At 58.3% G+C, this 11,835-nt stretch overlaps 4 protein-coding genes across 4 annotated transcripts; 2 read left to right on the top strand and 2 right to left on the bottom strand.

Moving 5' to 3' along the window:
* Positions 1-260: 260 nt before the first annotated feature.
* On the top strand, positions 261-1,372 carry GGTG_07955 (hypothetical protein). The gene is made up of 3 exons (XM_009225787.1): positions 261-648; positions 719-845; positions 963-1,372. Exons 1-3 carry the CDS (start codon positions 493-495, stop codon positions 1,034-1,036), a joined length of 357 nt encoding a protein of 118 aa, XP_009224051.1. The 5' UTR covers positions 261-492; the 3' UTR covers positions 1,037-1,372.
* Positions 1,053-4,019, bottom strand: GGTG_07954 (calcium influx-promoting protein ehs1). Its single transcript, XM_009225786.1, has 2 exons — positions 2,348-4,019; positions 1,053-2,264 (listed from the first exon to the last, which is right to left on the bottom strand). The coding sequence occupies exons 1-2, from the start codon at positions 3,591-3,593 to the stop codon at positions 1,510-1,512; spliced, it is 2,001 nt and encodes a 666-aa protein (XP_009224050.1). The 5' UTR covers positions 3,594-4,019; the 3' UTR covers positions 1,053-1,509.
* Positions 4,020-4,377: 358 nt separating this feature from the next.
* On the bottom strand, positions 4,378-6,197 carry GGTG_07953 (YOP1). Its single transcript, XM_009225785.1, has 4 exons — positions 5,788-6,197; positions 5,441-5,656; positions 5,320-5,345; positions 4,378-5,234 (listed from the first exon to the last, which is right to left on the bottom strand). Exons 1-4 carry the CDS (start codon positions 5,839-5,841, stop codon positions 5,021-5,023), a joined length of 510 nt encoding a protein of 169 aa, XP_009224049.1. The 5' UTR covers positions 5,842-6,197; the 3' UTR covers positions 4,378-5,020.
* A 1,662-nt stretch (positions 6,198-7,859) lies between these two features.
* GGTG_07952 (hypothetical protein) lies at positions 7,860-11,362 on the top strand. Its single transcript, XM_009225784.1, has 4 exons — positions 7,860-7,927; positions 8,056-8,677; positions 8,749-9,042; positions 9,118-11,362. Exons 1-4 carry the CDS (start codon positions 7,906-7,908, stop codon positions 10,667-10,669), a joined length of 2,490 nt encoding a protein of 829 aa, XP_009224048.1. The 5' UTR covers positions 7,860-7,905; the 3' UTR covers positions 10,670-11,362.
* Positions 11,363-11,835: the final 473 nt, after the last annotated feature.

Here is an 11,835-nt window from a genome sequence, read left to right as displayed (position 1 = left end):
TTTTTTTTAGCGCAGCGAAAACAGAGACCCAAAAGCTCGTGCCTGGCCCTTTTTTTCCCAGATGCCACCTTTCCAGCAACGGAATGTCGTCCCAAATGGCGCGGGCGCTGGGAAATGGCAGGGCGGATCCCCACACCTCCCTCCCCTTGCTCCCGGGCCCCGGCCTGTGGGTCCGGTGCGGGGACGGGTCGGCTGATTGGCTGTTTCTAGTGGGAAAATCATCTCAAGGGTTCTTGCTGGCGCCGCTCGCTTGCCAAAAACAGAGAGAGAGAAGGTTCGTGTTTCGATGGATCGATAATCCACCACCAAAAAAAGAACAGCTACACAAAAAAAAGAAGCCACAGAAGAACCCCCCCACGAGCGCCACATTTTGGAAACCTACCTATCCTTGGGAACAGGGTAATGAAGCAAAAGGAGAAGCTCGTATAAGCCGTGGAAAGATAGAAAAACACAGGGGCCAGACCAGACTATAGCCAGCGCACACAGCACATCATGATTCCAAGGACACCACCACCCCTGGCCGCCGCCCGCCTGAGCATCCGCCGTCCCGCACGTGCTCTCCCAGGCCTCCTCCATCTCCTCCCCAGGACAGCCCGGCAGCAGCAACAGCGCCGACACGGAAGCAGCTCACCGCAGCCCTCGCACACCGTGAGTAGTCCTGCCCCCACGGCCACCTATACCTATACACAATAATAAACACTAACACCAGCCCACCCAGTCCAATTTCTACAAGACCTTTGGCCGGCCCGTCTTCAAGGTCTCCCTCTCGGCCATCTTCGTCTACCAGCTCGTCTACTGGGCCTGGGTGAAGCTGGAGCAGGACGAGATCATGGGAGAACGTCGAGGTAAAGCGCGCGCCGATATAGCCCCCGCCCCATATTCATTCCTTGCTCGTGTTCCTTATTATTTTTTTTTCTTCCTCTTTTCGTGGCAACTAATCGCCAGGGCGTGGCTGCTTCCAGCCGAGATCGCAGACCTAGAGGCCCAAGTCGAGTCGCTGCAGACCAGTCAAGGCACCGCCAAGCAAGCTAAATGAAATCACAAAGCTATCCCTGGGTTGTGTTGTGGCTGTATATTGTCAGAACTCTGTGTAAAGTAGTCGTGGGAGAAGGTGTTGTGAGCAATAACGTTGATGTATTGATATAGCCATGTGAGTACCCAATTCCCCAGTATCAGGTACTCTCCTTGGATTGGGCAATAATGTCGTCAAGTCTCGAGTCAAGTCTACGCTGATGGATATCAAAAAGCTAGTATCTACAACCCCCCAAAAGGAATAAAAGTGAAAGGACAGACACCTCTCCCAACACCAGGATGTAAAGGTACAAATCACGAAGCAAGACACCAAGCAAGCCAACAAACCCAAGAAAGCCAGTAATACAATGAAATTAGAACAGACGTATTCTACCAACCCCCAACACAGTCATCCACAAGCCTCCACCCGGACCAACGCCTCGCCATGACGACCGTGCGCCGCGCGAGGCCGGCGAGGCCCGAGGGCCGGCATTTGCTCTACATCAACGCCAGCCCCAGGCCGGCCGCGGCCCCGTACAGCAGCACCTGCGCCAGCGGGCCGGCCGCGGCCGCCACGGGCGACGAGTTGGGCCAGTTGGCGTGCCTGGCCCAGGCCCGCACAAAGTGGCTGTCCTCGGGGAAATTGCACTTGAACCCCCCGCCGGGTGCCGTCTCGTTGTGGTGATAGCTGGAGTTGTAATTGTGGCGCGAGTTGTCGGTCGGGCAGCCAAACCCGAGCTTTGGATGGCAGCTCTGCACTAGGTCGAAGCAGAGGTCCGAGCACGGCAGGAGCTCCTTGTAAGGGCCCGGCTGGATCACCGTGTCAATGAAGGCGTTGCGCGACCCCGCGTATGCCTTCATCTGCCGCTGCTCCAACGTGACCGTGCCGTCCAGGTCACCGTTTGTCAGGTTGCGGCCGTCGGGCAGCGAGCTGTTGACATTGCGCGGGTGCAGCCACTTCTTGGTGGACGAAAAGTCCTCGCAGCGCGGGATCGAGACGGCGCAGAGCCAGTCCCTGTAGGCCCCGTCGCAGTCCTCGCAGGAGCGGGTCAGCGAGTATTTTGACGTCGGCTCCGTCACGCACTGTATCTGCGCAAGCGCCTTCCGGAAGTTCTCGTAGACTCCCTGTACGTGGTTGTCGTACGCATTGGCGAGCTCTTGAGCATTGAACTTGGCCCTGTTGGCTGGGACCGAATACGTGACCTTGTTGCAAAACGTGAGACCGCTGATGAGCATGCAGCTGCTTGCTTGATCTGTAGTTCCAACAAAGTAAGCGTGGGGCTCGGCACAACCATGATGGACGAAATAATCAAAAAAAAAAAAGGGATTGACAAACCTTGTTGCCGGGTGGTGAAATTTGTGGCCCGAAAGACCAGCCCGCCGCCGCCGGGAGAGTTGCTCTGCGGCGCCCTAGCCAAGATGGTGCTGTAGTTTGTGCCCGCCCGGAGGCCGGAAAGGTGGAACTGCTGCTTGGACGCACTCCCCGATCCGCCGCCGTACATGCTGGTGCGCACAAAGCTCGAGTTCGTCCCGTCCTTGATCCCCGCGATCTGCGCGTACGTCTGCAGGCCGCAGAAGGAGTATCGCACGCCACTGATGGACCGGTCGCTCCCCTGGTTTGCAAACACGACGAAGGGCATCTTCTCGCCGCCGCCGGCGGGCTGCGCGCCCAGGTCGCGCGCAATGAGGACCGCGTTGGAGTCGTCGCTGTCCACCCACACCAGGTCGGTCGCCGACGACGGCGACGAGCGCTCGCCCGGGGCCCGGTCTTCGTAGGCATGGTACGACGCATCGACCGAGGCCGCAACCTCGAAGCTGTAGGCGCCGTCGAAGGTGTTCTCCCTGAGTGTCGGGGCTGTCAGCTGCACAAAAATGTCCTCGGACGAGCTGACGTTGACCATGACGGCGCCCTCGTTGAAGACGTGCCACGTGCCCTTGTCGTCCGGGGAGGCGGGCTTCACGCCCTCGGCGCCCGGACTCGTCGACGAGAGGTACATGGTGAGCTGCGGCGGCTCCAGCTGCGTCGCGTCGGCCCGGGGCCGCGGCTGCATGCACGTGTTGGCCGAGATGTAGACGGTCCGGGTCCCCTGCTGGCGCCTCTGGACGGCGTTTGCCTGCTCCTCCCCGGCGGTGGCCGGGTTCACGCCCCTGTTCTCCAGCTCCGAGGGCTCCCCCTGGGTCCCGCCCAGTTGGTCCCTCCGCAGCTCCATGTGTCGCTCCCTCCCTTGTATAGACGCCCTCTCAAAGACAAAAACCTTGTTCGTCCCCGGCAGGATCTCGCCCTTGCCCGGAACATTGTTCTGGAGCGCAGAAATCCCCGGCGGCGGCGCCCTCCCGATTATGCTCCTGTCGAAACCGGGAAACATGGGCTCGTACTCGACCGCCGCGTGCCTGACCCTGAGGGCACCGCTGTCACCGCTGTGCGTCCCGGCGGCGTCGGCGTCCGGTAATGGCGGCTGGGCCGGGAGGATCTCGTGGGCGAGGGCGAAGTTGGGCGAGAAGAGGGTGAAGTAGAGGAGCAGCAGGGCGCACGAGGCGAGCAGCGACGCCGCCAGTCGCGACTGCAGAGGGGTCAGCTGCATCGCGGGAGACGTGCCCGCATCGGCGCGCGCGGGGTAGGCTGGCTTCTGGTGCGGCTAAGCCTAGGTTCTTGGGATTTGGGAGGAATCGATGCCCAGGGCTTGGGCCCGGCGTCGATTCGATTGGACTTCCCCTGCCCCTCCCCTTGGTCTGTCGTGATTTCGCCGGGGTCGGCTCGAGGATTCGCGTATAGGTGGTCGGGGCTGCGGATGCGTGGCACAGAAGGGCGGAAGTCGTCGTCGGAATTCCAAGCGCAACCAATACTCGACAACAAACTATGATTATCTCGCACTAGTGCGTCGGTCTATATCCTTGGTCCTGGGCGACAATTGGCGTTGGTCGACAATCCAAAATGCATAAACGGAAAGGAGAACATGAGGAAGGGGGTCGCTGACGGGCGTCGCGGTTTCACGGCTGACTTGCAGGGCGAGTTGTCTTGGCCCTGACAAGGTTGCATTTCAGAACAGTGGATTCGCTGCAGCGCCAACGTTGGCCGTGGTGTGGGAATGTATCTTTAACGCGCAATCGTGCGGCAGGGAGATGCCGGCCAAGGTACACTGGAGACTTTTGACAGTCGCTCTCCCGTGCTAGCCCCGCCCTCCAGCTTCCAGCTTCCAGCTCGCGCCCCTCAATCCAATCCAGTGCCGCCCCTCGTGCATCGTGAATCGAGCAAATCGCGGGATTTCTAATCCAGCACAAAGCCACCGACTAATCAACGAGTGGCTGGAGCTGACGACACGCCATCCGCTTTTGTATGTCACTGTGCATATGGTCAAGTGTCATTTTCGGGGTTACACACACCGGCCTGGAGCACGAGCTCTTGTTTTTTTGTGTTTTTTTTCTGTGCAAAGGACAGTAGGATGCCAACGCAGTGCAAAAAAGCCCAGAACAGCAATATGAGGTCGTCCTTGTGACATGGGGTGTAACATATAAAGACTGTCCGGAGAATACATCGAGTGCCGTCACGTAGCGCCTAACACAGCAGGAACAACCCCATAAATAACCAGATACTTCTATTGAAGCCCACCAGGAAACCCGCCGTCCCCTATAAACCATGTCCCCTACAGCTGTAAATCCAACCTGTAACCAGCCATACCATCCTATCCCCATATCCGTGCCGTCCCCGTTCCGTGCTATGCCCCATCATGAACTTTCATACCCAAGATGAATATCCTTGTAACTGTACTGAGCCTGGTACCGGTGGCCCGTCCATCGTCGATCCGGACCGGAATGCCGGGCTAGCCCTGCACTAGGTGTCGTTCATAACTTGCCCCGTTTTTGCCGGTGGTGCGAGCGACCCATTGCGCGCCGCGACGTACAGTAATCATGCTTTTGCGACTTGTCTGAAGCCCCGACATGCCCCGCGGGGAGCTTCGCCCGCGTTCGCCGCCATGAGGGCGTCCGGGTCACCCAAGACCGCGCCAGTCGCTTACTGATCCTTGTTGAGCGCGTCGGCCTTGGCCCGGAGGTTGCTGGACGGCGAGCCGTGCACAAAGTAGCGCGAAAGGGTGGGCTGGAGGAACGAGCGGAACACAATGTCGGCGCCGCGGAAAGCCGGAAGCGACAGCCACAGGAGAAAGACAAACTTGAAGGTGTAGTAGAAGGGGAACCAGTAGACAACGCTAACCAGGCTCTCTATGACACTGCACGCGGGCTAGTTAGCGGATGCTGCTCCGATTCTGAATATTCGGGCATCGCCCGGCCCACCTCGGGACTGATGGCACTTACGTGAAGAGAGAAAAAACGACCCAGTACTAGAAGGGGGTGCCGCAGTAGATAATTAGCATCCGAGACTCTGCAAAGCACCATGGGCAGCCAAGGAAGCCCAGGGGTCTAGATTGCGACTTACAGTGAGCCATTGCGTGTCGTCCTCCTTGTTCGCGGTAAAGAGGGCACCCAGCGAGTAGTAGGCGGGAATTCCAAAGCCGGCAATGTTGGTAAGGAGCTGGCCGCCGAGGTTGAAGGCGATCAGGAAGAAGTAGAGGGCCACGACGCCGACGACGGCGTAGGCCTTGGGGACGCCGAACTGCTTCTCGAGGTTGTTGAGGGCGGGGTACTTGGACAGCTACTCGATCGGGGGCCGGGTTAGCACGGGCCTCGCCATGGCGCCAAACGAACGCATGCTGTCGAGATAAGGCGACGGACAGCCGGCGACGGCTTCAAAAGTTAGGGCAGCTGCGGGCATGACTATCGTACCTCACGGTCGAGCTGCCCGATGTAGTACTGGGCGCGGTCCTGAGGGGACGACATGTTTGTGCGGGTGTGGTGGGAGATCTTCACAATGCGGCGGGGAGGGGGTGACCCGGCAATTACGTGGCTTGATAAGAGCGGGAGAGGAAGCTATTTCTGAGCGAGTAGGAGCAGGAGAAAGGCCGCGGTATTGTTTTCTCTTAGTACTGACGTCTGCGGAAGCCAAGTCGTTCTGCAGCGAGGATGAGGAGCAAAAGGGGCTGGCTCTGCTTTATGATGCGGAAGAGTTGGGCGTTGGGGGGGTGGGAGACTGACTGGCTGGGTGGTTGCGTAGTATTTGCGGATTGCGGTTTAGGTGATTTGTGTGAGGTGGGCGTTCTGTGTCTCGCATTCGGGCCCAAGTTATGGAAGCTCAGGCGCTGAGTTGGTGGGTTGGTTCCTCCTGCCGAGCCGTGCTCTGACGCATGGGGTGAGGTGGCTGGTGCAGACTGGCCAGCACGCAACCCGGCGTGGGAGCGAGCACGGCCTGGTCCGATGTGCGTTTTTTTTTTCTGGCGGCCTGAGGCAAATGGCAACCAACCAGCGATGGCAGCGCTTCGTGGCTTCCAACGCACCCCTCTACCATGTGCTTTGCTCCGCAGACGCGGGCTGTTTCTCATGCTCAAGCATCATATGTGTTGTGCCTCTTGGGCACTGATGTTGGACATGCCCATGCTTGGCCACGGCACAGGTGCAACGCCCTAAATGCCTTCCAGGCCTTTTCGTTGGGCTCTTGGGAATGCGTGTGCTTTGGTAGCCCGTCACGTGCTGCTCTCGACTGGCCCAAGCATTCTCGCAGCTGTCATCTCCATCAATCTGCCACGGCACGAACTGAGCACGCCGGGCCTAGACATAATCAGTCAACATGCCAGGGCATCTATTACGAGGCCCGACACCCATTGCGAGGCTTGTGTGCTTGTGTGCCTGTCCGGCAGCGAGACTGGCCACTCAGCGGCGATCCCGTGCTGATTTCCTACCCCGGCGCCCAGATTGCACCGACGTCATCATCCCAGCTGCCCTCGGCGGTCTACTCGGCTGCTTTTGACTGCTTCTCTCCTGATGCCCTGATGATGAGACACCTCCCTCACAGCAGATCGGTTCCTGCGAGGAGGTGCAGGTTGCCAATGCTTGTACCATTTACTGTCTCTCCAACAACATTACGCCTCCCGGAAGCAAATTGCATGCATACTTTGAAGTGCTGCCAAACCCAATGCTCACAAAATCCGTGTTTACAAAGTTGATGTTTACATGTCACCACATGGCATCCTTCCCGTTGCGCCATCCAGGCCTTAGATGCCGCATGATTCAATGACTGAGCTTCTTGGTGTTACACTTCCGCTGTTGGCGTGCCGTTCAAAGAGGAGTAGGTAGCACTTCAGTAACGCATTGTGGTCAGGAGCTCTGGCTGTCGAGCAACACGAGCCGGTCTCAAGAATTCGGCCCAGGTATATCGGCGCCAGGCCTAGGAGCCCCGGGCCGGGCGTCGCGTGCCACCCCTGTCGGTCCGGATCGAGGGGCTGGATGACGCTGTGGCCTGAGGCAGACGTGCGTGTTTGCGCAGACGCGATCTGGATGCGACACCCATCCAGCGTATCCAGCGTGACTTGCAGCCTAACATTGGGGCAGCAGCACTTGGCTCTCGTGGGCGTCATGGACGTCAGGGCCGTGGCATGCGCTCACAGGCCTCGCACAATTTTACATGCACGCATACAGCGTGATTTGCCCGCTGGGGACTGCCCGTGTGGTCCCCTATTCTATGCATCGCAGAGTTATTTCGTTTCTCAAAGACAAATTCTGAATAATCTCCGCCCGCTGCACATTTTTGGAGCCCAGGCGCCCCAAAAAAGGCAGTGCCTCGCTGTTAGGCGGCTTCCCTGGTGCTGGGTACCCGCTTACGGGGGGTGTTGCATGCGATCGAGAATGTTGTGAGATTGCAATCACGTGGCTGGGCTCCCCGGTCGGTTGGCGGGTCAGACGGGACCCGACGAAAACAAAACAAGCGAAATCCTCCTTTCAAGACTGCTCCCACCACACCAGCTCAGCCCCCATGTTTAGCTGCGCCAAGTTTGTCAACAAAGCTGTTGCATGTCGACCATGAACAACACGGGTATGGCCGTCCGCTCTTTCTGCTGCTCCAACACGCGACTCTCTCTATTTTATTCATCTGCCCGGCGTCTGCAACTGCCGGTCGCTGTGTGTTTTGGACCGAGAGCTAATTTGTTTTGATTCTGTCAGCACACATGATGGAGGCTGCGAGGCCCGCAAAGTCGAGGAGACGCACCCAGTCGAGGGGGTCGACGGCCTCGATTCACAGCGTGACGACCACGCCCAACCTCGACCACTCGTTCGCCGACACATCAGCCGTCTATTCCACGCAATGGCTGTCCCAGGACCGCTCCCAGCCCCGGGAGCTGGCGCCCGCTCCATCGCACATGGCCCATATGGCCGACCACCTCGGCACCGAACACATGATATTGCAAGCCGCCTCGCACCTGCAGCACAGCCGCGACTTCTCAATGGACACGTCCATGGGCTCGGTCGGCCACGCCGTCTCTTTCCACCAACACGCGCCGATGGGCCACGCGCCGCTCCCGACCGACGCCATGAGCGTGAACAACAGCTTCGTGGATGGCGACAGCCAGATGATGGAGCGCGAGGGTGAAGGCGACGGCGACTCGGTTGCGGGCGTGCCGGGCACCGGCAAGGCTGCCCGCTCCAGCGCTAACAACGAGCTCGAGATGCGTCAGCTTTTCTCACAAAACAAGCACAGGACGCTTGTCGACGTGGCCGAGGAGCTGCACGGGAATGAACGCGGCCCTCACTCGGAGAGGACGCGCCAGGTGTTTGCGATGCTTTGGTTGGTGTTTTCCCCGATACGTCGCGTGTCGTTATTGTTTGAGCAAGCTTCTAACCAGCATTGTCCTTCAGGATCAACCAAGTATGCACAAAGGGAAAGGGTTCGGTGCCTCGAGGTCGGGTTTACGCCAACTATGCCTCCCGCTGCGCCACAGAACGCATCACCGTGCTCAATCCAGCTAGTTTCGGAAAGCTTGTTCGCGTCCTGTTCCCCGGCCTGAAGACGAGGAGGCTCGGCGTGCGCGGCGAATCAAAGTATCATTATGTCAACTTTGCCTTGACGGAAGAGCAGCCGGAACTCAAAGACGCCCCGAGCATCCCGCAGGTGCCCCTGGCAGAGAGCGCTAGCCTGACGCAAAACTTCAAGTATGTGTTGGACGTTTTCCCTGGGTTATAGTCGTTGGTGGGTGGTGAAAATTTTGTACTGACGCTCCACACCAGTACCATCCCTGGTCGAGCCTCGTCGGTCCGCGCCGAGCGGGCGCTGTTGCCCTCGCCAGACCACCACAACCTCTATCAGCAGCAGCAGCCGGACTCGCAAGCGCCAAGGCGACGCGAGTATAGGCACAGTGTATACAATATGCCAAAAGTGTCAACACTTGATGAGCTCAACGCGTCAACACAGAAGACGGAGATGCAGCTATCGCTCTCTCCCGACACAGGAGCCTCCTTCAAACAGTCAGACCCCGTTGTCCTTCCCCGAATCGAACCCTTCCTCCCGAGCGGCACGGATCCCGATGCGGCAAAGTCTCTGGCAGCTTTGTACCGGTCACACTGCACATCACTAGTTGAGTGCGTGCGCTACTGCAAGGAGAAGACATTCTTCCACCTGTACACCTCTTTTCAAGGCACCCTCACCATGCCTGTCCAGAAGCTCTTTTCGAATCCTGCTATCGCGCCATGGATTGAAGAGTGCGACTTCGTGCTTTACCAGCGTATGATGCGGATTCTGTCGGGGCTGACGCTTCAGGTCGTCCCCAAACCCGTCCTGGACACCATCAGGAGCATATCAGAGCGCCTGGTCGGTCACATCCGCGAGTCCTTCCAGGGCCAGCCAGCCCACGTGGTGCGCGCCAAGGAGGCACCGGCCGCACTATTTGCAGCGCTCTTGGATAGGGAGCTGAGGGTCAACCTGACGGCACATGCGGCTGCAAATATGCTGTCGAACCCGGCAAACCGCGACCAGATGTACCTCGACTGGATCACCATGGTGCAGACGCGCAAGGTGGCCGAGAGCATACCATCGCGAGCCATGGACGAGGTGGTCAACATAATGCTTACTGAGATCAGGGATCTGCTGGACCCGGCCAACGTTCCGTGGGAGATGGAAGCACTGACCCTGCACGGGGAGGTGACGGCGCGCAGCGGGAGACAGTCGCAACCCATATCGCTGGAGGAGGCGGGTGCATCGAGCGTCCTTGAGCGCTGGGCCAGTTTTCTGCGGTCACTCCCCGATCGGTTCCCCTACGCGGCGCACACGGACATCGTTTGGTGCGTGGATAGGCTCGGATCGGCTGTCATGAGGGACCTGACCATTTCCCAAGGTAAGAGCTTCGGGTCATGGTGGGTCACCAAATGTTGGATCGACGAGATGGTGTCTTTTTTGGCCGAGCAGGGAGGCTTCCTTGCAATGAAGTCAACGCAGAGCACCGCGCCTGTTGTGGACAGTGTCAAGACGCAAGAGCTCAAGCCTGAACTGAGTTTGCAAGGCTCGCACTTCACGGTCGGCGGCGACGAGTTCAACAACTTGGGCTCTCACGTGGCTCACGCTCATTCTCAACCCAACCGAGCGCCCTTCCCGACGAGCAACAGCGTGTCCAACACAGGCCACGATGACGGGGCACCTTCTCCGAGCCACGACGACAGCGGCATTGGAATCCGCACACCGGACGAGGACTTCCCGCCCATGGACAAGTTCGAGTTCCCCACGCCAGACACGAGCCAGATGCTCAGTGCTGCGGCCGACCTCCCTTCCGTCATCTCGTCGTTATGAGGCGTACCTCTTTGATACCCTGGGCCTCGACGCACCCTCAACGCAATTGCTCCTTCTCTTCTACCTTGGCCGGCTCGGCCGGCCACTTTCACCCTTAATCCTTGTAACCTCGTGGAGGTTTGCGATATCCCTTCGCGACGTCACGATGAGACGACGAATGAGACGAAGTTTTTTTTTTTTTCATGATGGTTCACATCTTGTGCGAGTTAAAAGCAGCAAAAACACCACTGCTGGCAGCCAAAACATGCGATGGATATCTTGCGATGTCTTTTGGTCGTTGGCTGATTCACACGGTTTGGCGTATCGCGCGTTTTTCACAGCGTCTATTCTCTGTCCGGGTCCCAAGGCTGTTCTCTCTGTTGCCTTGATATCTTATTGTTTGCTTATGGCATCTTATCGCTGTTATTACTCTGTTTGGTCACTGGGGAGTCGGTACGGGTCCCATGGTCTTTTCTACCGCGTTGGCCATGGCTGGCAGTGTCGGTGGCGGGCTTGTTTTCGGGTTCGGTCTGGAGGTTGGTTCACGGGGTGTCCTGGTCGCCGTTGTGCCCTGGCTCCATGGTCTGGGTGCTTTTTGGTTATCGTTATTGTTGTTTTGACGATACACGTTATTACTCCCGAGAGTCTGTCTAATCACTGCTGCAAAAGCAACAACCTACTGTCGATTTGCTCGCTCCACGTCTTTTTCTGTGCGACGTTTCTGTGCTGCTGGGCTGCTAGCTGTAATCCGGCACAAGAACGGCACTTGAGATGGAGTGACGGCAATTTCCGTGCTTTTCTCTTTGGTGGGAGCTGGACGTGGGGCACCGCAATCACGCTTGTGTCTTCCCCAAGAGACCCCTTTTTTAATCCCCGTCAGCGCTGGCAGGGGGAACCCGGCCTTTGTTTGCCGTCCGTGCTTGACATGTGAAGCCATGCCGCGTTTGGCAAGGCGCAGGAAAGCCAAATGCGAGGTGTAGTGTAGTTCGAACCCAGTGGCTGAGGTTGTCGACGCATAGCCAGCCTCAATTTCTCGTCTTGGCCAAGCACCGCCTTTGGGTCGCTCAGGCCACTACCCGCCCGCCCGCCATCCATTATTGGTGCTACCGAGACGCGACCACGCCGACTTTTTGCTGGCCTTTTACTAGCAGCTCTTTGTTTCCAACACATACTTTTTTTTTTGTTTA

This window comes from Gaeumannomyces tritici (assembly GCF_000145635.1).
Source record: "Gaeumannomyces tritici R3-111a-1 unplaced genomic scaffold supercont2.4, whole genome shotgun sequence".
NCBI classification, from domain to species: Eukaryota; Fungi; Ascomycota; class Sordariomycetes; order Magnaporthales; family Magnaporthaceae; genus Gaeumannomyces; species Gaeumannomyces tritici.
The sequence above is the reverse complement of the archived record's forward strand: the minus strand, read 5'-3'. Positions and strand labels throughout refer to the sequence as shown.